Source organism: Dacryopinax primogenitus, assembly GCF_000292625.1.
Source record: "Dacryopinax primogenitus strain DJM-731 SS1 chromosome Unknown DACRYscaffold_14, whole genome shotgun sequence".
NCBI lineage: Eukaryota > Fungi > Basidiomycota > Dacrymycetes > Dacrymycetales > Dacrymycetaceae > Dacryopinax > Dacryopinax primogenitus.
The window spans coordinates 353235-377448 of record NW_024467211.1 but is presented as its reverse complement, the minus strand read 5'-3'; the positions used below and the strand labels follow the sequence as shown (position 1 = coordinate 377448).

The following is a 24214-nucleotide window of genomic DNA, read 5'->3' as shown; positions in this document are numbered from 1 at the left end:
AGAAGCGTGCAACATTGGGCACACGAGAAAAACGTTGGACAAGACACTATGCTCAAGCAATGCAGATGTATATGCGGATCAAACCAAAATCTCGATGAGAGGATATTTTCAACCTTTGAGTAACCAACCACTCGCGCTCAGAATTCCATAGGCAAGGGGGATGTCGTAATTTCAGAGGCGTCGTGCCTGCTGCCGCTCCCGTTCGTCATCGTCCGGGACCCCTCTTCCCCACCGTCCATATCCACATCTTCGTCCTTCATGATGGGCTGCTCCTCGCTCCCCTCTCTTTGCGCAGTATTGTCCTTCCCACTGCTCGCTCGCTTGCTGTTCTTCCTCGGTCTCCGGCGGATATCCGGCGGGTCGGGGATCTCCAGCGACCCCAGGTGGTTCACGGGTTCGACAGCGTAGAACCAAAATTTGCCCGACTTCTTCCCCTTCGGTGCTTCGACGATGATCTCGGTATCCTTCACTCGGGAAACACCGCCGATGTGTCGTAATGCATCCTGTTTCCGCTCTTTGGCTAGCCGGACAGATTCGAATAGCTGCTGTGCGCCGACTTCGTCCGCGTCGAGTAGGGCAGGGGTAATCGGTTCGTCCGAAGGATGCTTCTCACTGCTGCTCATCCCGTTCCCATCCCCGTTGTCATTGTCATTCGTGTTTCCGTTCTCAGTCCCGTTCACGGTCCCTTGTTCGGTCGCCGTGGTGTGCTCGCTCGCATTGCCAGGGCTCGAAGGCTCGACAACACTAGCCGCATCATCGAACGACGGTCCACCTAACCTCGAGCTCCTCCTCTCGCCTCTCCACTCCTTCCTTCCCTCGGCTTCCCGAGCCGCTTGCGCAGCGCTTAACCGTCCGCTTGATCGTGTCGGTACCGGTGGGGCGCGTACTGATGTGCGTAAGCGTTTCGGTAGAGGCTCTTCGTCCGTATCGTTCTCATAGTTATCCCCTTCGTCCTCTTCGACAAAGTCGTCTCCGTTATCTTCCTCCTGTTTATCCAGTCAGTCCGAGGCAACGAAAATGAGGACGCAACTCGCCTCCGACACCCCGTCATACACATAACGCGGCTTATTCCTCTGCCTCCGTGTGCGACTTTCCCGAAGTTCGTGCAGGGCGATATAGTTCTGCCGCACTTCCAGCTGCTTGCGTTTCTTCGTCTGCCGCTGTCCAGGTGAGAATCACGTTAGCTTGCTGGAACAGGAAGGCAAAGAATGAACGAGAGGAAATGGGATGGCTCGAAGCGGGCTGGGCTCCCGCGTCACCCGCTGGGTGATCGGGGGTTGATGATCAAGGCAGTGACCACAGTGACAATGCACGCATATGCGGCGCGGCCGGATAACGCGGGTGCAAACCCTCTGATTGGCCAGAGCCAACCAGGCCAACGCAAATGCAACGCGGTTGAGGGTGTCCAAGTGCAAAAAAGGTAAAGGCGGACTTACGATCTCCTCCTGCTCCACCTTTGGAAGTATCTCGTCCTTGAGCCGTGTGACCATGGTCCGCATCGAATTCTCCCATTTCGTCACTGGGTGCCGAGGTTTTTCCGAGCGGGAACGACCTTGTTCACGAGAAGCTTCGAGTTGACGGGCAGCCTCAACTTCCTCAAGTTCGTTTTCCAGCCTCCCAATCTCTGCCCGCAACTCTGTGGAGGAGGAAGTGAGCGCTGTAAAGGGGCAGACGTTCTTCCATGGGTTGAGAGAACGATACATCCTCCCCGAGTCTGCTTGGGTCTTAGTAGAACTCCAAGATGTAGTAATAAAGACTCACGATCCAAGACCCAGTACCGTCGCCGTTCGAGATCCAGCCCAATAGGGTCAAGGACGATCGATTCCCCCGGTTCACCTTCCTGAGTCGGCTCCTTCGGCTTGCTCTGATACTTCGTCGCGTCTCTCACCGCTCTGATCCTCTCCCTCACCCCAGAGTCGGTAACGAGTGCCCAATCCACTAGCTGTCTTAGGATGTCCAGCTGGGATGTGTGAGCTGGTGCTGGGAGATAAAGGCAGAAAGCGCACCTTGAGTCCCCAGGGTGCCTTGAATACGTCCTCTACCCCGTCGAGTGGGTTCCGCAACACCTTATTCCGGATATCGTACCACATGCACTCCATCTTCCGCTCAGTCATGAGCGCCAGCAACGTCTTAGGGATAGTCTGTGCGCTGCATACGGTCAGCTGGGCGAAGGAGGGCAGCGCGTGAGGGGACATACTCGAGTCGCGTGTGCGTGTTGGGCTTGCACATCCGGATAAGGGAGATGAACACCGTCTCCAGCAGAGGCGTATGTTCCGGCATGAGTATCGCGTCTTCCAAACTATGCGTAATCAGCACCATCCCATCACAATACACCCTGCATCATCATCATCGCCACCACTCCACCCGCTCCACCCAACGCAATGCAAACACAGTACTCACTCCATGACACTCTCCAACCCCTGAGTCTTCTGTATCACCGCCGTACAAAACCGGCTCAAGAACGCCCAGACGTACGCCGTCTCCCACCGATCACGGGGATGCTCGGGCTCCTGCGGGTGGGCCTTGGGTTTTCCCTGTGCTGGTTGGGACTTTGCTGGTGCGTGTGCTGAGGGGGGAGGAGAGGGGGTAAGCGGGGTCGACATGGGCGGAGGGGCGGTTGCGCTAGGCATGATGGTGGCCGTAGTTGCCGCTGTCGTGGTCGCTGTCCAAGTGTGACAAGTATCGCCCAAGGAAACGCGTCGCGCCTTACTTCTGTAAGCCTCGATCACGTTCGATCACTCTCAGAGCCAATACAGTCCCGATCAGAGTCACAATGTCTCAGTTGGGGATAACAGTCGTGTCGCAGTCAGAGATATCCAAGGAGTGAAAGAATGACAAGCGCCCGAACAGTCAGACAGAGAGAGTGGAGTTAAGGGAAGCTGAAGAGGAAACACCAGCCCAGACTCTTTGTACGCGTTCGGAAGCAACCACCCCAAGTAGTACAGTTGTAGTCAAATAGGTTAATCAAATAGCTTTGCACCCGAGGCGGGATATTCAAGAGAAGGAAAGGGAAAGGGAAAAGGGGGGGCAAAGGGGACAGACACCCTTTTCGTTGGGGCCTTTTATACGTGAACGCTCACTAGTCTCTACTCGAGTGGTCAGAACCATGGCTCGTGCGTGCCTCACTTCCGTCCAAGTGTATGACTCCCTTCATCGCACAACCCCCGTATATGCGTGTGTGCACGCTGGCTACGCACGTTACAAAAGCCAACAAGAGAATGAATTGGCAAATACGAATCCGCTTACCCGCTTTTCCGTATCTCCCGAGAGAGACCCGCGTCAATTAGCGATTCCAAAGAAGCTTGAGAGAGCCAGTCCAACCCGGGTCTGCGCACGGACCACTAGGCAAACCGAGGACCCCTAAGTGCCAATAGATTTGTACGATCACGGCCAGGATGATTTCAATTCGTCGCACAGGTTGCTAGACGCTTGCATATGCACCTATTCATTCCATTCACTTTGATTCTTTACATCGTACTTGCACAACAACGTTACATGTCGATCTAGATGAACTGGGACGCCTGTAATACCGTGAGCCACATGTATGCGTGATAGGGGAGGACATACCATCCCCATCAAGCCGCTAAGTCCGCCGGAGTTACCGCCGCCGATCATGCCAGAGAACTTGGACTGCCACTAATCAGCCCACGCATCCAACATACGAGGTATACAAAGTGAAACACACCTGAACAAGCAGCTTCATGATCGTCATACCTACGCCTCATTAGCGAGAGTACGATACCCTAGTCGAGATCTTACCAGCAGAGTTGACAGCGTCCTGCTTAGACCCGCCAGATGCACCACCAGACTGCTCCCAGAGCTTAGATGCCTCGGACATGGCCATGGAGATAAGCTGGGTCGGGCCTCCCCCCGACCCTCCACCGCCAGAAGTGACCTGCTTCAAGATCTTCATCCGATCAGCACCATTCTCATCTCGCCGCAGAAGACAACGTACCTGCATCGCCGCCGCACCCCCAAGCCCACCAGCACTCAGCCCACTGGCGTTACCCTGGTTGTAAGCCTGGTCATGCGCCTGCTGGACAGCCTGCTCGTCGATCGGCTGGTTGTGCTGCGCCGTGTTGGACTGAACGAAATGCATCGCTTGGCCGAAGAGGGAGCTGTCGCCGCTGTTGCCCGCGAAGTTGGACGCTTGCTGGACGGCCTCCTGGTGGTCGACTATTCACGCATTACCAGAACGAGCATAGCCACAACCACAGTACAATGACGACAGAAAGAATAACGCAAACCAACATCAGCATTGCACAACACGAACGCAAAGGCAAAGAAAACGCACTCTGCACCGACGGCTGGTTCTGGTCATGAGGACCATTATACTGCGCACCCCCAGGAGCGCTGAACTGTTGGTCCCCGCCCTGCTGCTGCTGACCACCCTGCTGATATTGCTGGTCGTCCTGCTGCTGCTGGTACCCCTGATTCTGGTTCTGGTTCTGGCCTTGGTTCTGGTTGTTCCCCTGGTTGCCTTGGTTGCCTTGGTTCTGAGAGGACTCATACGCCTGGTAGCCCTGCTTAGCGAGGTTGATGAAGTTGTCCTACCCAACCCCAATTAACACCTCTCGACCTCTACTAGGTAAAACGCGTACCATGGTTATCAGATACTAGATGGATAGGTAGATGGAGGTGAAGAGGAAAGCCGCGATGAAAGGGGCGTCAGGCAGCACGTCCCGCACGTTATAGAAGCGGGACCAAACCCTGTGTGTTCCCACTGATCCACTGCGGGCAAGCCAGTGACACTAGGGCAAGGTGGGCAGCATGGTGGAATATGCTAGCTGTTTCGTGGACGATTGTATGCTTTCATTCTGTATTTCCGCTACTGGGAGGAGTGGTGTGGGAAACGGGTTGGACTTATGAGGAGAGATCACGATCATCAGATACGTCACTTGATCAATCGCACGTATCACCTTAGATCGAATCATCATCGGCTCCGATCTTCCATCTTGCACCCACCCTTGGAATACTTACTACTACCTCTCCAACCCAGTTCGGCAAATACATATACATAGCAGCAGTTCTGATCGACCCAGATAAGATCGCTGCTCTGAGTGGCAACACGTGATAAATGATAATGACTACAATTCTCTCGCCTAGACATACTCCTAACGCCGAACCCCCGCCTCGGGAATAACGAACAACAGTCTCCATCTTACCCTGGTCCAACCTGCGTTCAGTGTCAGTATCTCATCCCTCGGAACACACAACAAATACGATAATAAAGCACATAAACCAAATAAACCGTCAAACAAACAAATCCAACCGAATCAAAGAGTAAAACAACCCCAGCCAAACCAAACCAAACCAAACCAGAAAAGGTGCCAAACATACCTTGGGGATATCGTGGTGCTCACTGAGCGTCTCGAGCTTGGCATTGAACTCGTGCACCCGGTCTTTGTGCGTCTTCTTGGCCATCTGCTGTACCTTGCGTTCCAACTACCCATGCAGTCAGTACTGTTTGTCCTGTATACGCACAACAGAGCACGGGGACATACCATCCTCCGCTGTCGGTCCTCGAACCGACGCTCAGCCTCGGTCTTGTTATCCTCCTTCGGACAGGAGTCCTCGAGTGGCGGTTCATCCTCCTCGGCCGGCTCGTCCAGTACCGCAGAATCCCGTGCCTTCCCTTTGAGCAAAGTGTCTTTCATGCTCTCCTTCGTCTTGGGCTTCTTTTTCCTGACCACAGTTAGCTAGAGTTAGAGAGGAAAGAACGCGTTTACGTACTTCTTACTAGCATCGCCGCCTTTGAGCTTCAGTGAGCCTCCTGGACGGAAGTCGTAGTCCGACATCGCGTCCGTACAAGCAAGCTCGCGGTACTATAGGACTTGTGCGTGTCGTGCGTTGTAACTTGAAGGTGTCGAGCGCTCAATCCCGGCTCCGCAACTCCGTACACTGCCACACCTTCGTGGCTTTCCCTGAGCGCGCGTCCTCTTGCCCAACAACGAAGCGCATACATTCACCCTCTCTCGAGCACACCATGGACAGCGAAGAACTCTATCAGCTAAAAAGCCATTTCTACCAGGGTCCGTCCTCCTCCTGCCCCTTCTTATTCCAGACCCCACTAACCCTCATCAGCGAACTACAAAGCCGTCCTGTCCACCCCTCTCCCTCCTGCCAACAGCCCCTCCTACCTCCCGTCAAAAGTCTACAACCTTCGTGCTCAGCTTGCACTCTCCCCGTCCACCCCTCTTCCAGCAGAGGAATCAGAGTCACTGGCGCTGCGCGCTGTGGCCGCTTTCTCTGGTTATCTGACGGCGGAGGATAAGGCTGCTGCTTTAGAAGAGCTGAGGGAGCTGGTCCTGGAGGTCGAGGGGGAGGAAGAACTTGGTTGGGAGGAGGGTGTGGTGAGGGTGTTGAGTGCGACTGCTTTCTTTAGAGAAGGCGAGACTGAGGAAGCACTGGACACATTGTCCGGCGAGACAGCGAAAAAGGACCTCGAGTGGTGAGCTACTTTATGCTCTTCGGGAGTCACACGCTGACATATACGTGTAGCGTGGCGCTCACCGCCCAGATCCAGCTCTGTCTCAACCGTGCAGACTTGGCACAGAAGACGCTCGAGTCAGCCAAGAAATGGGCCGACGACGCCCTCCTGCTCCAACTTGTCGAAGCCTGGGTCTCTCTGCGCACCGTACGTCTCCTTCTTTTACTCCATCAACAATAATAGCTTACACACGCACAGATCCCACCGAACTATAACTCTGCGTATTACACGTTCTTGGAACTGACGACCGTCCCCTCCCCCTCCGCTCCCATGCTCGCAAACCGCGCCATCGCCCAGCTCTGCCAAGGTAACATCCCCGAAGCCGACGGCTCGCTGACCGAAGCGCTCGAAAAAGATCCCGAAGATGCGAGTGCGCTCATGCTCTCGGCCAGGCAGGGTATGCAGGGCGCGCTGAGGAAGTTGGAGAAGATTCAGGGTGGGCATCCGTGGTTGGTTGCGGGGAGGGAAGCGGAGACGAGGTTTGAGGAGGCGAGGGGTAAGTGGGAGGTTCCGCCTTTGGCTACTGCTTCGGCTTGAGTTGTAGAGTGTAGCTGTCCTGTCTCAGGACTTGAGAATGCATACATTTATTACTTTTACGTCATACGCAATCACACTAAGTCTTGAGATCAGGCACATATATGCGCAGGCATTGAGTATAAGATGAAGAGAGATTAGGCGCATATAGCGGTAGACATGCGAGAGTAACGAGATAGAAAAATGACCATCAGTTCAGTATATTGCGCAGCCAGGTGGGGAGGTTTGGTTGTATATCGGGGGGAGTGGTACCGGTTTCGACACTTGGCTCGCGAGATGGCTGTGTGGTTGTCACCGGCTGCGTTTCTGCTGGTGGTTGAACCTGTGGTGTTGGTTGAACCTCCAGTGCTGGCTCGATTTCTGGTGTTAGGTGGAGCTCCGGCATTGGTTGGGGTTCCGTTACGAGCTGTACTTGTGGTGCTGGTTCGACCTGCGGTACCGAGAGGAGTTGCAACACTGACTGGATTTCTAGTACGGGCAGTTCTTGGGGCGCTGATTGGACTGGTGATGGAGCAGCGGGAATTGGTATATTGATGAGAGGCACGTTGTTGATAGCGGGACTGGCGGACACGGGTGAAACTAGTTGGGGATGTTTTGGAGAAGCGGGGAGTGGAATGGTGAGGAAGCTGGCACTGGCGATAGAGTTGATGAGGTTCGATAGCGAACGTGAATAGCGGTCGGAGGGTCCTTCGTTGTTCGCGAACAATGTGTTTTCGGACCCAATGTCCATCGAGCTCCAGATTTGGTCCTGACTGGGGTTCTGGATCGGCAAGAAGGTTGGCGCGTGATTAAGTGACGTGGTTGATTCCTTCTGTGTATCGAGTAGACTCGGGTAGGGTGCGAGTGGGCTGACCAGGTTGGCCGGGGACGACGACGATGACGAGATTGACTGAGAAACTTCCAGCATGAAAGCGTTCGATATCGGCGATGGTGAATAGTGCTTGTGATGTGTCTATCGGAGTCCCAGGGAGAGGTGAGACATGAGAATGTGTTGACAAGGGCGTAACATCTCGGGTCGAGCCTTGGTTACTTGATAGAGGCACCGAGAAATCCTCTTGCAGCAAACAGAGTGCATTGTCCGATAAATTCGGAAGATCGTTCGCAGTAGCATCGCCTTGGGTTTGATTGGACGGCCCAAACAACGTGCTGAAGAAAGCGAGGTCGGCTTGGTCGTTGTCAATATCCTGCATAGGAAGCATCTCTTCGTCCATCGATTCATCAAGCGGTACAGCCGATTGGGTGGCAGCATTCCCTTGCATGAAGTCGCGAAACAATTGATCGAAACCATTAGGCTCGACAGATTCAGGGTCACCATTGAAAGCGTTATCAAGATACTCGCTGAATGCGTGCATGGGCATATCTGGACGAGTTGGACAGGATCCGCCGAATAATGGCAGAAGCATTTGCGGTTCGCTCGCTGACGCTCGCCAGACATCGGGTCCAAAAGAGGGCGCGACTAGATTTCGGGGCGCATAGTCCGAATCGTCGAACATAGGCTCGTCTTCGTCAATAAGAGGGCCAGTAGCAACCAAATTGAGGTCGACGTCATCAGAGAAGGAACTATCAGAGCCCAAGGACGTTCGGGAAGCGGCTAAAGAAGGCGTCGTGCTCGTGTGGGCGCCAGATTGGATATCCTCATTTGGCGACGACAGCTCGCCATATGAGCTGGTCAATGGCTGTGACATGTCACAGTCATCATAGTCATTCCAATTGAGGGAAGTGTTATATTCTGTCTGATCGACATGCTTGTCGTTCGTCTTTGATGTTCGCCTCTTCTTCGAGACTGAGCGGGCTGCTAGAGTATGAGATCGACCCCGCTGTCGTCTGTTTTGGAACTAGCCAATGATGTGAGCACATGATCAAGTGAGATAGTAGAAGGGTGCGCACCCATACAAGAACTTGCCGTTCTGTGAGTCCAGTTTTTTGTGCAAGAAATGCTTTCTCGGCGGCGTTTAAATTGTTCTGACGACAGCCGTAGGCTACTTCAAGGATGCGAACAGCCGTCTGCGGGGTATGTTAAGTCATGTGCACATATTGACGCGGCGCAAAATCGCTCACCTCGGTGATTCCACGCGTGGCGGTCGTCTGTGACTCCAACCAGTGTGTCACCCGCTTCATCAGGATGTCTTGCATGTCCAGCAGCTTTCGCCGATAGATGCCCTGATATATCTCGACACATTGTTGCACAAATGAGGATAAAGAAAGTAGGCCTTCAATGTAGACGAGTCGCTCTCTTGCAAATCGCTCTCTTCTAATGTCATTGATGATCGCGTTTACTTGCTCTCGAAACTTGCAAGCGGCTTCTATATAACATCGGGCGGCGGGATCAGCGAGTTCCGAAGGCAAACCCATCGACCGTAATGTCTCTAAAGGATCGACAACAGGAGGTAAATCATCTGCATATTTATCGATGGGGCTGATTGCGTCGGAAGGCTCGACTTCGTCAAATTGGCAGAACACGGATATTCTCGCGCGGAGGGCGTTGGCTGAAGAGCTAACCCAGTCCAGACACTCTTGCACTGATGATGAGCCAGGATCTTGAGAAGAGAGGGGCATCGTATCTGGTTCACCGTCGATAGTCGATTCGATGGTCGAGGAAAAGAATAACATAGGGGTGGTCAGAGGGTTGGGTGGTTTGCGACCTGCGCGTGGTAGACTTAAGTTGACGAGGGGTCAAACTAAATGGCTCCGGTCTTTGTTTCCGGGCTGACCCTTGAAAAGGAGCGTCAATGTTCCTTTCCATGTCCACCACACCTTAACTCGACAACGGCCCTCCTGAACATGCAAGTACCTACCAAGGACGAAATTCTGGAGCGATTGTCTAGCATTGAACATGCTCTGGTCGAGGCATTCAACGAAAATACCAACTCCTCCTTCACCGACTTGAATTCCCAATTCCAACAAGTAGCTAATATCATTAGCTCCTCGATCCAAGCACCTAACAAGCCCTATTCGACATCTCTCTACGTCAAAGCCCGGGAGCTTTCCTTAAGGATCTCTTCTTCGCTTTCGGCCTTGCTCGAGATCGCCTCATCCGGAACGAAATTTCGTGGCGTCTTGCAAACTGGGTTTGTGAGCCTTCTTCCCTCTGTGCCCAGCACGCATTTGTCCACAGAAGCATCTATCGAGTCTACGTCGCAATCCGGTGGCGAGTTTGCCTCCCTTCGAAGGTGGTTTTTGGATCATATCGACAATCCATATCCTGATCAGAAGGAGAAGCAGCAGCTACATCGCGAATTGGGCATTCCCGTTGCCAGTATCACCCAGTACTTTACGAACGCCCGTCGGAGGTCTGGATGGGCCGACTTCGTCAGGTCCTATGGAGGTGGATCCTCATCGAGCGCTGCAGCCCTTATCAGGTCGATCGTGCAAGTCGAGCAAGACACGACATCAGACATCCCAGACATTCCGCAAGGTGCTCAATCGGCACTAGAAAAGATTCGCGAATACGTGAGCGCTGGCTTGGAGCCTGAGATTCGTGATGGAATGCGAGAGGCGATGGAGGCGGAGTCTCGCAGGATCCACGAGATGCACGTGCAAGCGATCTCACAAGGCCTGGTGATCGAGGATGGCGAACTTCGCAAGCCCAAGAAAGCACGGTTGAACGGCGCGCAAACTCACCAGCGTTCCATCGATGAACGCAGGGACGACTTTCAATGCCCCCATGGATGTTCGCTGCGCAGGACACAGTCTCCCCTCCCGTCAACGGTCGAGTCCGATGTTTCACCCCTTGCCTCAACGTCATCTCAAAGAACAAATGAAGAGCTTCGTGAACACATTGAGACAAGTGATACACATGGAGGCACTGCAAGAAAACGCCGTCGTGAAGAGTTCGAGGATTCAGAACATATGGCGAGTACAAGCACAAGAGCCAATATCAGACGGAAGATGCCCCTTCCACCACCACTGGCTGCGATGGCATCCCTAGAGGTTGCGCGACGACCTGAAGTACGTTATCATTCATCTTGTTCTCACATACATGACTGACTCTTTCCTAACGCAGAGATCTATTTCGGCACTCATCACTCCAAACTCTGATTCTACCGTGGCGGACGAGGTGCCCGATGACTCCTCAAGGAACGCGAGCAACAGCCCCACGAGCACATCCCCCTCTTCATCAAGTTCTGAGAATCCAACAACCCCCCCTCCCAGCTCGTCGACTCTCGCATCAGACTCGAATACCGCCGCTCGACCAATAACCAGGTTATCAATCGCGAGCCTCATCTCTCCCCCTTCCTCGCCCGACCAAGCCTCTTTCCACAAACCAACCCAGTCAGGCACTGGTCCCGAAGTCCCCACTGCGCAGTTCGGATGGCGGTTCGAGCCCAGTCGCCTGAGATCAGCAGACGACCGCCCAATCCCCATCCCCATCCCAAAGCCACTTCCTCTGAACACCACCGCTGAAGAGCCAGACGCTCCTGTCGTGTCTCGCCCTACTTGGTCACTCAAGCCGGCCGTATCGAGCACACCGAAGCCTAAGCGTCGTGCACCACAGAATCAAACCAATGTCAGAGGCAGCACGCAGAGGTCTGCTGGACAGTCTGTTTGACATGCTCTAATTGGCTGGTTTACTTGCTGTATACGCGTCTTTCCTTCCCGTTTTCATTCCGATTTTCCCTCAGGATCCTAATTTTTTCCTCTCCATGTCGCATGTCCCATGCTCAGATCTCCGTCTCCTTATGGCACGTTCTCATCTTATACCATCATGCACCTGAACTCCAGATGTAACGAAATCGACAACAACAGAGCGAAAAGTTTCACAAGCGAAATTTGCCGTAATTTGTTTGAGTGCGTGGGAGGACAAAAGTAGTCCGTTGTGACACTTTTCCGTCCCCTCGTCCCCGTCCCGAGTGTTGTTGTCCCTCCGTCCACGGCTGGCTTGGGGACAACATTGTTTGCTAGCTACTGCGTGTACGATCTCGACCAGGGGAGATGGATAGACTTGTACTCTCAATAAGCGGCTGTAGCATGCCCGAATGGTATTCTAAGGTAGCTATAGGGCACGGGTGCTCTTAACCGGAGAACGGACGACGGCTCATGTTTCCAGTTTCATCCGGGGAATGTCTTGTCCTGTCTTACATTCGCGCGAACTTAATACTGGCATGTACTGGTGGATGATCGTTCACAGTCGGCTTATTCCTCAGGTCCTTTGTTCTTTGCGGTTAACTGCTGGTGCGGATCCCGTATGGCGAGCCTCGGGCTGCACGAGTGTCAGTCATAAGTTCGTGCTGTATCATTGATTACCCGCGTACCAGCAGCTTCTGCAACCGAGTGTTTCTCCAGATCTTGCTCTCTGTACCACTTGCTCCTAATCGCGTTTCTAAGATTGCTGAAGCACATGCTGCCCCCCCGCTATTGCCGCTCGGACGAAACGACGCCCAAGCCGTCCACTCTCCCTCCATCCTTTCACTTCACTCCCACGTACTGACGGGACAAAACATCCATGAATTACATCCGGAGCATAAGGAAATACAACGACTACCTGCCCTGCGCCTGCCAGGCTTTTCGGTATCACGCCGCGCCGCTGGGGTCTAATCAGCACTATGCAACAATACAGGAGAGCAGAGGAATCATACACAAGGATGTTGTTTCTGCCCCCAAAGCGTGAGTACTAACCATAGTGCGACTGGGAACGGAGGCGTACATGGGGATATGGATAAGTTTTACGAAGTACCCCAGGAGACCCATGACTACGAAACCGATCGCGACAGCCCTTGAGATCTGGAGATACTCTACATGCGTCCTGTGAGGCTAACTTCTCGAGTAGGAGTGTAATGCGGCGCACCTTTCTTGTCGGGTTTTGTGCAGCGGTTGATGAACTGCGTGCGACATGTTAGCTGAGCTCCTGACAGTACGGTGCACCGGCACGGGGGGTGGCGTACCTGCTGTCCTTCCTTCAAGAACTGCTGTGGGACGTCGACGAACTCTTTGAATCGGTCTGACATCGTGTTTTGCGAAAGGAGGGTGAGGTTGAAGTAGGGAAAGGGATAGGGAGGGATGTTATGAAGATGTTGCCTAGCTAGTGAGGGTCGTGTGCTTTCAGTTCTCCACGTCGTCTAAGTGGCGCGACATTCCAATCTCTCGGAGCCGAACCTCGGATAAACTAGCACGTACACGGGTCAAGCGCCCATCATTCGCATTACACATTCCATAACCCACCCAGCTAGACCTCAGATGCCCCGCCCACCCTCACCAGACGAGTCCGTAACATCACACGACACCTTCACTTCAGCCCAAGAGCCTCCTTCTCCAGAATCAGAGTTCACAGACTCCGAAGCTCGTGTGCGTCCTCTTCCCAAGCTAGGACTACCTCGACTGAGATATCTAGGCACTACTGGACGAAGCGTCGAAGCTTAAGGAACTGGGGAACGAAGCCTTCCGGAGTCAGAAGTGGGAGGAAGCGAGGGAGAAGTATGAGCAGGCGCTGGGTTGTGTGCCTATGGACCCGCTGGTTCGGCGGAGTGCTGACGAGGTTGAGCATGGGGTGCCGGCGTATGAGGTCCACCCGCCTGAAGAGGAGGACGAGCAGGAAGTCCCAAATCCCAATTCTGGGTCCGATAACAGTAAAGGGAAAGAGAAAGAGAATGGGACAGAGAACACCTCAGACCCCCCCGCCCCCGAGCCCGAGCTGAAAAAAGAAGCCCGCCTAGCCCGCGCCGTGCTCAACAACAACATCGCCGCCTGCCTCTCCAAACAAAACCAGCCCGCGCTCGCGATCGACTATTGCACTCGGGCGTTAAACTCCGACCCGGGGTATGGGAAGGCGCTCTATAGGCGGGCGTTGTGTAGACAGGAAGTTGGTGGTTGGGCGGCGTTGAGCGGTGCGAAGGAAGGTGCGGTTCATCTATGATCTATGCTAAGCATGGGAGCTGACGACTTGGACTTGCAGACCTGAAGAAACTAGTCGAGATCCTCCCCCCCTCTTCCCCCCTCTTACCTTCAGTCCGCAGCTCCCTCCTCACGCTCGAGCCCCTCCTAAGCTCCACAGCCGAAAAGGAAAAAGCAGAAATGTTCTCCAAGCTCAAAGATCTGGGTAATTCCTTCCTGGGGAAATTCGGATTGAGCACGGATAACTTCCAGTTCTCGCCTGATGGGAAAGGGGGGTATGCGATGAATTTCCAACGCTAGCTAGCGGGGCGGCCGGGCGGTAAGGAGTGGTAGATTATTGATAACTGTAGCAATAGGTACACTACACACGCATCTTTTCACTATCACCATCTGGGCAGCCGCTTTTCGCACACTGCCACGAGCCTCTGACAGTACCAGTGCCAGTGACACTGACAGTAAGAGTGACAGGAGGACGCCCAGCGCCTACTTCCCAGCCCACAAAAACGCATCAGCCCCAACACGCCAACACATCTCCTCCACCCATCTGCTCAAAATCCCTTCCTCTCCTTCCTCTCCCTCCCTGCCCTGCCCAGCCTGCGCTCCCTGTCCTCCCTCTGCGCTCTGGCCGCCCTCGCCCTCGCCCTGCCCTGCCTGAGCTTGGGTGCTGATCCGTAGCCGGCTGATCTCCTCCACTAGCCCGCGGAAGACTGCTCGGGCTTTGCGTTCGCCTTCTATTTCGTAGTCTGCGGCTTTTTGCTTTTCTCTCTCCTTCTCCTTTTCCTTCTCCCTCTCCCTCTCTCTCTCCCGTTCCCGTTCCCGTTCCTGGTCATCCATCCCCTGACCACCCCCACCAGCCTGCATCTGCACAACCTGCACAACCGGCCCCTGCCCACCCACTCCAACCCCAAAGGGGAACCCCCTCTCCCCCCCATCCACAACTCTCGCAGCATACGCTTCCCTAAACATCACATGCAGCAAAAGCAGTGCCCCTGTCGCGATTCCCATCCCCATCCCCGACGACGGGGCTGCTGGGCCGGCAGGGCTGGGGGCAGGGGCAGGGGCACGCGGGGGGAGCCGGGTAGGCTCTGGGAGTGAGGGGGGGAGGTGGGTGAGCACGTGCCGCCGCAGGAGGGGGAGGGGGGCGGTGTACTTGCAGGAAGCCCATTGGCACTCCTGGGGAGTGGTAGGGTCGGGAAGGGTGGTGGGGTGAGCTTGGGTGCTGGAGGGGGCGGGGTGGGTGTTATCTGCCGGGTGGGGGTGGGAAGCGGGAGGGGGGAGGTCGACGTCCATAGGCTGTTCGCTGTCTGGTTCTCCTTCTGCGTCGGCGTCGGCGTCATCTTCCCCTTCCGCATCCGCGTCAACATCCACGTCCACGTCCGGTTCTCCCTCCGCGTCCGCGTCCTCCTCTCCCTCAGCGTCCATCTCCTCCTCTTGCGCACCCCCCTGCTCATCCCGCACAGGTTTCCCACCCCCCTCCTCTACCCTCCCACCCAAATGTTTCACCCACAAATGCCTCCCCAGCTCTTCCCTCCCCTTCACTTCCCCCCCTCCCTCCCCTCCTTCAAGCACCCCACACCCCCGCCAGCGACAAGCGAACCTCGTCAGCTCCCCCTCTTCTCGCTGCCTGATCCCGCGGATGATGTATACAGGCGGTTGGCGTGAGGGGAGTACCATTGCTGACGCGCCTGGGAAGGCGAGTGTGACGGATTTGATGAGTTCCGATGCTGTGAGGTGCGGGGTGGCGGGGGAGGAAAGGGAGGGAGGGGCGAAGACGTCTCTGTACAAATTCCAGAAATGGACTTGGGTAAGAGAGGAAGATGCGTCTGGTAAGAATGTCTTGCGCATCCATTCCTCTGCTCTTGCGGGCTCTTGCATCGGGAGCAGCGCTTGCAGTTCCCCGGGAGTGAGTGTATAGGGGTGTAATGGGCCTGAGTCTGCCGGTTCTGGAGGGAGGGAGATGGAGCTGCTAGGTTGAGGCGGGGGTTGGGAGGAGAGAACAAGAGCTAGGAGAAGACGGAGTGTGCCTGGGAAGAGCGGGTGGTGGAAGAACGCATGTGCGACAGGTGGGTGACTGAGGTGGGTATGCACAAAGTCTATCGCAGCGTGTTGTAGCGTTTCAGTCACAGGGACGGTAGGGTCGTCTTGTACCGGCAGAGCGCGGAGAGCGGCTGTGAAAGCAGATGAATCGAGTGTGATGAGATGAGCGTTGTAGTTGCTGCTGAAGAGTGCTGTGAGTGCGCCTAGTGATGCGCGTAGGAGTGCTCTATCCATTGTTGAGGTGAGGTTGACGAGTGCACGAAGGAGAGGCGATCCTGATTTGAGATGGTAACGCGGTGCGAGAGAGTGAAATAGCTCGACGGTGTAGATCAGAAACTCTTGTTCTTCTCCTGCTCTTGCTCCCCTTGGACCGAATGACTGCAGCGTGTGAAGTATGAGTGGGAATGTCCTCGTCGCCTTCTCCAAATAGTGCATATTGTGATCAGTAAGAGAGGCGTTCCTCATGACCAACATAGCTTCAGTCGCGCTCTGTCTCTTCCATGTCCTCTCCCCATCCTCTCCTTCCCATCCATCACCTGGACATAGCAAGGCATACTCTGCCAAGTCGAACAACGCCTCCCCCACACCAGGGAGTACCTTCATATAGAACCTATCTGGCCAATCCTTGCTCAACCTCAACAGCCTCTCAAGTGCCCACTGTGTATCCCTCTGTACACCAGAACGAAGAGAGAGGACCATCCGGTTATTCGGTGTTGATTCCATGTACCATGTCTCAGTGTTGTCGGGTACTTGCATATGAAGTGCACCGAGTGACGCGTAGTATTGTGCATAGTATGCTTGTTGCGCTGACGTCAGTGTCGTCATATTCGATGATGGCGTATTAGGCCGACAGTACTGTGTCGTCATCGTCCACTAAGATGACAGAGACGTGAGTGTTAACCTCATCAACTTGCTGTTTATCACTTCATGTGGCTGTGTAATCTGCATCCGCTATTAGACGCGACGCGACGAGCGCTTGTCATCTCACTCCCATTCACTCCATCACCTCGTCGACATGAGCGCTCTTGCGAGCTTCAAGAACGTATTCCATGGATTGTCACCAGAACAGGGAGGTCCGTCCCTCTCCCCTTCATTTGATGCAGCACTCAATGTACCTGCAGAAATGCGCCTCACGCATAATGGACTCGCGTGGCAAGGCTCTGACACGAAAAAAGTAGTCACAGTAACGAAGGAGAGCATGCGCGCAGCTCAATGGACTCGGTCTGTCATCCTTTCTCTCCCTACTGCTACTGCTAACGATGAACAGCGTCGCTCGAGGGTTCCAGCTCCGCCTACTGCTCTCATCTGACAAGCGGAGGGAGACGTTCGACGGCTTCGAGAGAGAGGATCACGAGAAGCTGGCGCATATCTGCAAGCAGCACTGGGAACTTTCCCTCGAGACGAGGGAAATGAGCTACCGAGGGTGGAATTGGGGGGAATACGATATCCAGTGTGCGTCCGCTTTCTCCATAGTGGGCATGGGTGTGGCTGATAGTGCGCTCGTGCAGCGGACGACCTCGCTTTCCTCGTCGCTACCAAGCCGCTATTCGAGATTCCCCTCACGTCAATCGCGAACAGCAACATAGCAGGCAAGACAGAAGTCTCGCTCGAGTTCCTCAACCCAGAACAGCTCAAGCCCGACCCCGCAGCACCTAAGCGCCGCCGAGCCGGGGACGAGCTCGTCGAGATGCGGTTTTATGTTCCCGGCACTGTGGAGCGGGATGAGGGGAAAGAGGATGACGAGGAGGGAGAGGAGGAGGTTTCTGCCGCTCAGGCGTTTTATGAGCTTGTTAAGAAGAAAGCGGAGATTGGTCAGGTGTTGGGAGAATACATCGTCGAGTTTAACGATGTCCTTTTGCTTACTCCTCGGTGCGCTCTCTCCATCCCAGGCCAGTGCATGAGTGCTAACGCTCTGCGTAGAGGACGCTACGACCTCGACGTGTTCCCAACGTTCGTCCGGCTCCGGGGAAAGACGTACGACTACAAGATCCTCCACACCTCCGTCACGCGCCTCTTCCTCCTCCCCAAACCGGACGACATACATATCCAGCTCGTGGTCGGCCTCGACCCCCCGATCCATCAGGGCCAGACCCGATATCCTTATCTGGTCATGCAGTTCACGAGGGAGGACAACCTTGAGGTTGAGCTGAAGATCGATGAGTGCGTGGTTTTCCTCCCTGCTGGAACTGTGCACGGCTGACTGGCGGCTCACTGGGGATAGCGAACAACTGCAAAAGTACGGCGGGAAACTGCAAAAGGAATACGACGCACCTGTATTCCAGATCGTGTCAAACATCTTCCGTGCTCTGACAGGGCGCAAACTCCAAGCTCCGTCAGACTACAAGTCGTGCGTCTCTCCCCTTCCGCCCTCCCTTCGTCCTACACTGTTACCTGTTGTTGACCAAATGCAGGTTTAATGGACAGAGCGGCGTCAAAGCGAACATGAAAGCTACGCAAGGAGACCTGTATTTCTTGGACAAGAACCTCATCTTCGTAGCCAAACAGCCAGCAGTAGTAGACTACGCAGACATCCACACCGCTTCTTTCTCCCGGTGCGTCCTCCCTCTCCGTTCACTGCAGCAACGTACTAACCCCCGCACGCATAGCGTCGGCGGAGGGATGTCATCAGCAAAGACGTTCGACCTCCAGATCACCCAAAAGTCCTCTACAGGCGACCTGACATTCAGCTCCATCCCGAAAGAGGAACACGCGAAGATGGAAGAGTACCTCCGGGGGAAGAAGGTGAGAGTCAAGAATGAGATGCAGGAAGAACTTGCGCAGGTGGTGGGGTTGAGTGAGGACGAGGATGAGGAGAGTATGCAGGATGTGGCTAGTGGGGAGGATGCGCCCAGGCGCGGGGCGGGGGAGGATGATAGTGAGGAAGGTGAGTGTCCGCTGTTTTTGGGCCCTGGTCTGCGTGCTTTGTATTCGCACTGGCCCTGCTTGGCTTTCGTCCCCCTTCTCACTACTCGACCTCTCGCTTGCCCGACTTTTCTTCTGCAGGACACCGCTAACCCCATACCTTTTTGCACAGACGCGGACTTCCAAGACTCAGACTCGGACGGCGGCTCCCCCACTTCCGGATCCGAAGATTCCGAACCCGATGATGGGCTTGCCTCGGGGGACGAAGATCTTGCTAAGGCTGGGAAGGGGAAGAAGGGTGTTGGGAAGCCTGTGGCGGGGGGTTCGGGGTCGGGGTCGAAGGGTGAGAAAGGGGAGAAAGGGAAGGGGGAGCAAAGGGAGAAGGGGGAAAAGGAGAAGGAGAAGATTAGGAAGAAAGATGTGGCGAGTGAGGGAGAAGGGCCGAGGAAGAAGAAGATCCGGAGAGAGGAGGATTGATCTTAGTTACAGAGACAGAGGCAGAGGCAGTGATGGGTACTGTGTGTCTGTTTTTGTTTTCGAGCTTGGGGAATGCATGTATTATGCCTGAGAAGGGATAGCCAGACTACGGGAATGCCGCAACTGCTAATTATATCCGCCCTTCCCTCTTACGTCTCCGGGGTATCCTCGGGAGTACATAACGCCGACCAGCTCACCCGGAACACGGAATAAGCATTCTTGCTTCTCTTCCTCCACTCGAGCGCTGGCTACGTCTTATCCTCAACGACCACCACCACCGCCGCCGCCGCCGCCGCCGCTCTAGACTAGACTAGCGATCGAAATAGGATGGTCCTTCTTGGCACGGCTGAAGAGGCGAAACTCCTCGTCCCGGAGATCGAGGCTCAGGTGCGTTACTCCTCGGGCCGTTGTTCCCGCGCCTCCCGCCCCCTGCCCCCAGCGCACTAACATCTCCCACCCATCTCGCAGGAATCCAAGCTCCATTTCCCGGCTTTTACGACCGAAGTAGCCTGGCAAGTGGGAACAGCTATCCGCGCCCGGTTCTTAGCGACCCAAGCTTGGAAAGAGAAGGGGATCGTTGTCCATATATCTACGTTTACGGGTCATGTGCTGTTTACGTGCGCGGTGGGGAAGGAGAGTGCTATTAATCCCGGGAACTGGGTTTGGGCGAGTCCCGTCCCGTGCATGTGCGTGGGAGTGGGGGAGCTGATGCGGGCAGATTAATGGGAAGATGAACGTCGTTAAGCGGTTCAACCATTCCTCTTTCTTCGTGGGGAGGAACTTAGTCTCCCAGGGGAAGGTGCGTCTTCCCCCGGGCCCTTCTGCGAGCTAGGGTGCTGATACGGGGAAACGGTGAAAGGTGCCGGAGGAAGCGCTCCCCTTTCCGGAATTCGCAGCGCATGGAGGTGCTTTCCCCGTCTGGATCAAGGGCGCGCCGTGCTCCCCGTTGGGGACGATCATCGTCAGTGGCTTGAAGCAGGAAGAGGATCATCAGAGTGCGTACTACGCTCTTGTTGTGTCAAGATTATGGGCTGATGAGCGGCAGTTATCGTTGATACCCTCGAGGAGATCTTGCCGACTTTGCAGTGAGTGGGAAGATGTATGTGTGATGTATGTGAAGAGGTTTCGTTAAGGAGGCGTGGAATGTAAACAAGATGAATTGAGTGTGTTTTAGATTCACTATCGAGAGACGTGCAAGACGGCGACGAATACTGATCGACAAGGTGTGACAGCGTGTCGACTTGAGGAGTGCCAGTCTGATCAGAGCAAACCTAAGACTATCCTGATTCCGACCTGACGACCTCGTATACGTCGTTCGACTAAAGGTACGAATCACTAGCACAGCCGAAACAGAAACCTGGTAGTCGTATTCTGTCATCCATATCTTATAGGTCCACATAAGCTAGTCTCGTTGTGCCAGATGTAGCTTGAGACGTTCCAGCGTGCACATCTCAGGCGTTTGAGGAGATCGAATGGTAGCAGTCAAGCGATCCGTTGAGCCCATTCGGTCGCAGATGGGTGCTATCCGCATTTACAGTTCGCGCACCATGCGAAGAGATTAGTGCGAACTAGTTTGGCGCAAGAAGGTCGACTGAATCATGAATTAAGATGTCAGGGGAGGATCGTCGACAAAAGAAGAACCAGAAGATACTCGGCTCCGACACGGAGTTACGACCTGGTCCGCATCTCTCTTACGTAAACTGAGACTTTACCTCGTCAATTCGACCGAGACCGAGTCACACGGATATTTGAGCGAAAAGAGCGATAATGCATCTTTCCTTAATCATTCCTCCAATATGTGTTTTCCACTGGAAGGAGACGGGGGCAGCTCCTGGAACAGAGCTCCAGTGCTACTGCGCATCTTCGGGTTACTCTGACGACCTACCCTGCCTGAGACAACGCAGATAATAGACGGTCCAAAGGATTTACACATATACAAGTCACTTCAAGGACTGGCTACGAAGTCCTGCTTCTTCACTCAGGATCATTTTTCGTGTCTCACCTCCTGTCTACCTGCTGGCGGCGGGAGTAGACGGATGTGGATATGATGTGCAGTGTATTTTTCTCGCCTATACACTCGCCGGATTTCGCTTCTATGTTATCCAAACACGCCCCGAAGTGCAGGAAGAGGAAGGGGTGTACGGATTTGGCTGATCTGATAAACGACCCATAGACGCGGGGAGAAGCTCAGATTTGCCATGTTAGAAGCGTCTCGCGCTCACAGGTGTATTACGGCGCGTGAGAAATCCAAGCGGACTTAGAGCGTGTGAGGAAGAGCCCGTTTCCCAGAACCCGCGAGCTGCACTTCGTATTCGGAGATCTTCGTAGCACACTCGGCATGAGGGCGGAATCAGATGGTTAATTCTGCGCACTCCTTTGCATGTAAAGCTTTCATAAAACGTTGTACAAGTATATCGTTACATGACCACGCGAGTGGAACATGGATTGTGCCTCCTTTGACAACCCTCAACTCTGCCGCGGGGCAACGAACAAAGGTCCCTGCACGGTGATCTACCCATTCTGCAAGCCGAAGGCGGAGACCATTTTGTTCAGGGCGGTTTCCATGCTTCTAGCGGCCAGAAGCCGGGGTCGCTGGTACCCCGGCACACTCTTCACCGCTCCCCGTGCAAATATATGCACCCGTGGGCGTTGGCCATATAAATGAGTGATGCAGTGATCAACCTTGGGAGACGCGTCTTCTTCTGTCGATATCTCTTGCTTTCCTCTTGAGGAAAAGGTTTCTGTGAGATGAGGTCAATTGTAAGTTTTTTTTAATAATAAATGACCATGAACTCACTGACACCACTGCTTATAGGTAATACCTTAGACACCATAGCGATTTGGGTACAAAATCGATTGTACCTGGAGGCTGTCAGGGTGACAGTAGAGACGGTGGGTGAGTGCTCATACCTTAATGTTTGGGAAGCAAGTTGACTGACTTGTGGTTAGTGGTCGTCGAACCCACCAACCCAGCAGAGATCATCGTAGAGGCGTTGACCACAGGTCACGTCTCTGCGTCACTACCGACCAGGGCCAGGGTGAGAACAACAACAGCCATCCATACCCTTTCGAGGACTCATGCAGCGTGCAGGGCAACACCGCACAGAGAGAGGACGGGGAGATCCTGGGAGACGGGAACACACCAGTCAGCACTGAGTTTGGGAACTGCAATAGCGCTTGGGCTGATTGATCGCTCCTCATGTTTAGGCTGCCGAGGGCTTGGGCAGGGGGAACGCTGCAGGCCAACGATCCGGTAGGTCGACCAACAGACGTCCTCATGCAACTGACACCAGCATATAGGCAATGAAATGGACAGTAGCATCCGGAGCACAGACGAGAGCGACGAGGTGGCAGTTGCGACCATCGACAGCGACATGGTCGATGAGCATGGCACGGAATCATATCCTGCCACCACTGCTGTCGACCATGCTGATGCAAGCCAGTGATGCAAGCCAGGAGGAAAACTAAGTGTCGCCTACAGGTGAGGACTAGAAAGGGGCAGCGGCAGCAACACAGTCAGCGATGGGCTTGTCAGAGGGATATGAGACTTTCAGCCGTTATGGGAGCAGCAAAGAAAAACACATCGAATTAGGATGTTGCAGAACCCTCTGTTCTTCCGGTATACTTTTCAGCAATGTATTGCTATGAGAATGTTGTCTGAACACAGCAGGTCGCCAAGATCTTAGTGTCCATCGAGCCATTACGCCTTCATGGAATCAAGAGAAGCCTCAGCAAACCACCACTTGCGCATTGGGCCGTCTTCCATCTTGCTGTTCTTCTCGCCATCTACGGGTTTGTTGAAGTCCACCCTGCCGACAAAGCTCTTCTTCGCAAGAAACAGAGGGAACCAGAGCTCGTCGTCCGGCCACATATTGTCGAACGGAATGCTAGGCAGGAAAACCGATTCAGCTTGGGCCGCTGGCAGCGTCGAGTGCCACTTGGGCAGCATCTCCTCCGTTCTGACCACTGAGAGCCAGCTCACGGGCGACAATTCAAGGGGCTTACTCTTCTGGTTCTTGTTCCCATTCCTCAATACGATACACATGCACGTCCATCAGCACAGGACTGTTCTCGAACGCAAAGTACATGCGACCGCAAGAGCTAATCTTGATTGCTGTGATATTGGCCTCTTCCTGTATCCATGCGTTTCAGCACAGGACTTCAGCCTTAGCTGGAATTTACGAACAAGTAGTTCACGTTTGGCCGCATCTAACACCGTCTCTCCTGGTTCAACCTTGCCGCCGAATCCATTATACCTCCCAACACCAAAGCCGCGTTTCTTCAAGCCCAAGCATATCTGGATGAGACGTGGAGCAAGCTCATGTCAGAGGTGTGAAAGCGGGGCATCTCTCACGAAGCACACCCACCTTGTTCTCTCCAGTGATGATGGGGAATACGAGTGTATATTGCTTTACGCTCGACGTTGTGAGCCATGGTAGATGGAGTGAGTTGGAAGGCCCTTCTGTGTGGACGGATCCGATACTGCCCGGTGCCAGCAAGGATGCGAATTGATCCATTGAGTGGTTATGGTGGAGGGCGGTGGAGGCCGACGCGTTGTGCGTTGAACTGGTTGGAAAAAGCTCTCTCAGAGAATGTTATAGTAGGACTCTTTATCGTCCGCTACGAAATGAGCGAGGATAGAGAGCGATTCATTTTTCATCAAACCGCTGTTGAAATGTCATGTAATTCAATGGAAGAAATACACCGGAGCTTCGGCCTCTTATAGGAATATTAATTTCAATGCCCTGTAAAAAGGGGCCAATGGTCTCTGCCGTCCTTCTAGGGTCCCGGAGATATCGAGAACTGGAGGTTGCCTTACACGGTCCACCTGAACATCTACTACAACATACCCCCCGCAAGGCCTGCGAGGATCTCCTCGCTCCTTTCACTCTTCCCACATCTTGGTCAACATTATGGCAGGTTCTATTGCTGCTGCACGTCCTCTGCGCGCTGGCTTCTCTCTCGCCGCGCGTGCATCGTCAAAGG

The 24214-nt window shown here is 54.3% G+C and overlaps 13 protein-coding genes across 13 annotated transcripts in view; 6 read left to right on the top strand and 7 right to left on the bottom strand.

Annotated features, from left to right (window-relative positions):
• Positions 1 to 137: 137 nt before the first annotated feature.
• Positions 138 to 2630, bottom strand: DACRYDRAFT_101048 (uncharacterized protein; the record flags this gene model as incomplete). Its single annotated transcript, XM_040767514.1, has 7 exons — positions 138 to 986; positions 1035 to 1160; positions 1437 to 1714; positions 1762 to 1960; positions 2007 to 2148; positions 2198 to 2299; positions 2401 to 2630. The coding sequence occupies 7 exons, from the start codon at positions 2628 to 2630 to the stop codon at positions 138 to 140; spliced, it is 1926 nt and encodes a 641-aa protein (XP_040626813.1).
• Positions 2631 to 3431: 801 nt separating this feature from the next.
• DACRYDRAFT_117541 (DUF1754-domain-containing protein) lies at positions 3432 to 5822 on the bottom strand. The gene is made up of 10 exons (XM_040770406.1): positions 5734 to 5822; positions 5505 to 5685; positions 5341 to 5445; positions 4602 to 4616; positions 4295 to 4550; positions 3956 to 4176; positions 3760 to 3907; positions 3686 to 3714; positions 3568 to 3630; positions 3432 to 3521 (listed from the first exon to the last, which is right to left on the bottom strand). Exons 1-10 carry the CDS (start codon positions 5796 to 5798, stop codon positions 3504 to 3506), a joined length of 1101 nt encoding a protein of 366 aa, XP_040626812.1. The 5' UTR covers positions 5799 to 5822; the 3' UTR covers positions 3432 to 3503.
• Positions 5823 to 5973: 151 nt separating this feature from the next.
• DACRYDRAFT_23461 (uncharacterized protein) lies at positions 5974 to 7071 on the top strand. Its single transcript, XM_040773247.1, has 4 exons — positions 5974 to 6032; positions 6085 to 6451; positions 6502 to 6637; positions 6689 to 7071. Exons 1-4 carry the CDS (start codon positions 5987 to 5989, stop codon positions 7025 to 7027), a joined length of 888 nt encoding a protein of 295 aa, XP_040626811.1. The 5' UTR covers positions 5974 to 5986; the 3' UTR covers positions 7028 to 7071.
• Positions 7072 to 7214: 143 nt separating this feature from the next.
• DACRYDRAFT_109340 (uncharacterized protein) lies at positions 7215 to 7754 on the bottom strand (the record flags this gene model as incomplete). The annotated part of the gene is made up of 1 exon (XM_040768865.1): positions 7215 to 7754. The coding sequence occupies one exon, from the start codon at positions 7752 to 7754 to the stop codon at positions 7215 to 7217; it is 540 nt and encodes a 179-aa protein (XP_040626810.1).
• Positions 7755 to 7812: 58 nt separating this feature from the next.
• On the bottom strand, positions 7813 to 9634 carry DACRYDRAFT_117539 (uncharacterized protein; the record flags this gene model as incomplete). The annotated part of the gene is made up of 3 exons (XM_040770405.1): positions 7813 to 8859; positions 8912 to 9028; positions 9083 to 9634. The coding sequence occupies 3 exons, from the start codon at positions 9632 to 9634 to the stop codon at positions 7813 to 7815; spliced, it is 1716 nt and encodes a 571-aa protein (XP_040626809.1).
• A 171-nt stretch (positions 9635 to 9805) lies between these two features.
• On the top strand, positions 9806 to 11573 carry DACRYDRAFT_17013 (uncharacterized protein; the record flags this gene model as incomplete). The annotated part of the gene is made up of 2 exons (XM_040771250.1): positions 9806 to 10972; positions 11028 to 11573. The coding sequence occupies 2 exons, from the start codon at positions 9806 to 9808 to the stop codon at positions 11571 to 11573; spliced, it is 1713 nt and encodes a 570-aa protein (XP_040626808.1).
• Positions 11574 to 12457: 884 nt separating this feature from the next.
• Positions 12458 to 12976, bottom strand: DACRYDRAFT_23460 (protein translocase SEC6). The gene is made up of 5 exons (XM_040773246.1): positions 12907 to 12976; positions 12810 to 12843; positions 12669 to 12756; positions 12601 to 12615; positions 12458 to 12548 (listed from the first exon to the last, which is right to left on the bottom strand). Exons 1-5 carry the CDS (start codon positions 12967 to 12969, stop codon positions 12536 to 12538), a joined length of 213 nt encoding a protein of 70 aa, XP_040626807.1. The 5' UTR covers positions 12970 to 12976; the 3' UTR covers positions 12458 to 12535.
• Positions 12977 to 13186: 210 nt separating this feature from the next.
• On the top strand, positions 13187 to 14152 carry DACRYDRAFT_81513 (TPR-like protein; the record flags this gene model as incomplete). Its single annotated transcript, XM_040776514.1, has 3 exons — positions 13187 to 13306; positions 13353 to 13857; positions 13914 to 14152. The coding sequence occupies exons 1-3, from the start codon at positions 13199 to 13201 to the stop codon at positions 14150 to 14152; spliced, it is 852 nt and encodes a 283-aa protein (XP_040626806.1). The 5' UTR covers positions 13187 to 13198.
• A 183-nt stretch (positions 14153 to 14335) lies between these two features.
• DACRYDRAFT_109334 (uncharacterized protein) lies at positions 14336 to 16714 on the bottom strand (the record flags this gene model as incomplete). The annotated part of the gene is made up of 1 exon (XM_040768864.1): positions 14336 to 16714. The coding sequence occupies one exon, from the start codon at positions 16712 to 16714 to the stop codon at positions 14336 to 14338; it is 2379 nt and encodes a 792-aa protein (XP_040626805.1).
• Positions 16715 to 16901: 187 nt separating this feature from the next.
• On the top strand, positions 16902 to 19293 carry DACRYDRAFT_68818 (SSrecog-domain-containing protein; the record flags this gene model as incomplete). The annotated part of the gene is made up of 9 exons (XM_040775885.1): positions 16902 to 16962; positions 17011 to 17110; positions 17157 to 17341; positions 17398 to 17758; positions 17810 to 18049; positions 18111 to 18236; positions 18301 to 18441; positions 18496 to 18773; positions 18924 to 19293. The coding sequence occupies 9 exons, from the start codon at positions 16905 to 16907 to the stop codon at positions 19226 to 19228; spliced, it is 1794 nt and encodes a 597-aa protein (XP_040626804.1). The 3' UTR covers positions 19229 to 19293.
• A 262-nt stretch (positions 19294 to 19555) lies between these two features.
• On the top strand, positions 19556 to 20469 carry DACRYDRAFT_117533 (uncharacterized protein; the record flags this gene model as incomplete). Its single annotated transcript, XM_040770404.1, has 5 exons — positions 19556 to 19615; positions 19697 to 19888; positions 19947 to 20027; positions 20088 to 20223; positions 20274 to 20469. The coding sequence occupies 5 exons, from the start codon at positions 19556 to 19558 to the stop codon at positions 20315 to 20317; spliced, it is 513 nt and encodes a 170-aa protein (XP_040626803.1). The 3' UTR covers positions 20318 to 20469.
• A 1148-nt stretch (positions 20470 to 21617) lies between these two features.
• DACRYDRAFT_101040 (uncharacterized protein) lies at positions 21618 to 23745 on the bottom strand (the record flags this gene model as incomplete). The annotated part of the gene is made up of 6 exons (XM_040767513.1): positions 21618 to 21969; positions 22026 to 22090; positions 22139 to 23187; positions 23234 to 23361; positions 23415 to 23525; positions 23596 to 23745. 4 exons carry the CDS (start codon positions 23743 to 23745, stop codon positions 22929 to 22931), a joined length of 648 nt encoding a protein of 215 aa, XP_040626802.1. The 3' UTR covers positions 21618 to 21969; positions 22026 to 22090; positions 22139 to 22928.
• A 342-nt stretch (positions 23746 to 24087) lies between these two features.
• The window catches only part of DACRYDRAFT_117531 (glycine dehydrogenase), a 4197-nt gene continuing 4070 nt past the window's right edge, over positions 24088 to 24214 (top strand). The window contains exon 1 of the mRNA XM_040770403.1: positions 24088 to 24213. Within this exon, the coding sequence (XP_040626801.1) occupies positions 24142 to 24213 (72 nt within the window). The 5' untranslated portion in view covers positions 24088 to 24141. The remainder of the gene's footprint in view (position 24214) is intronic.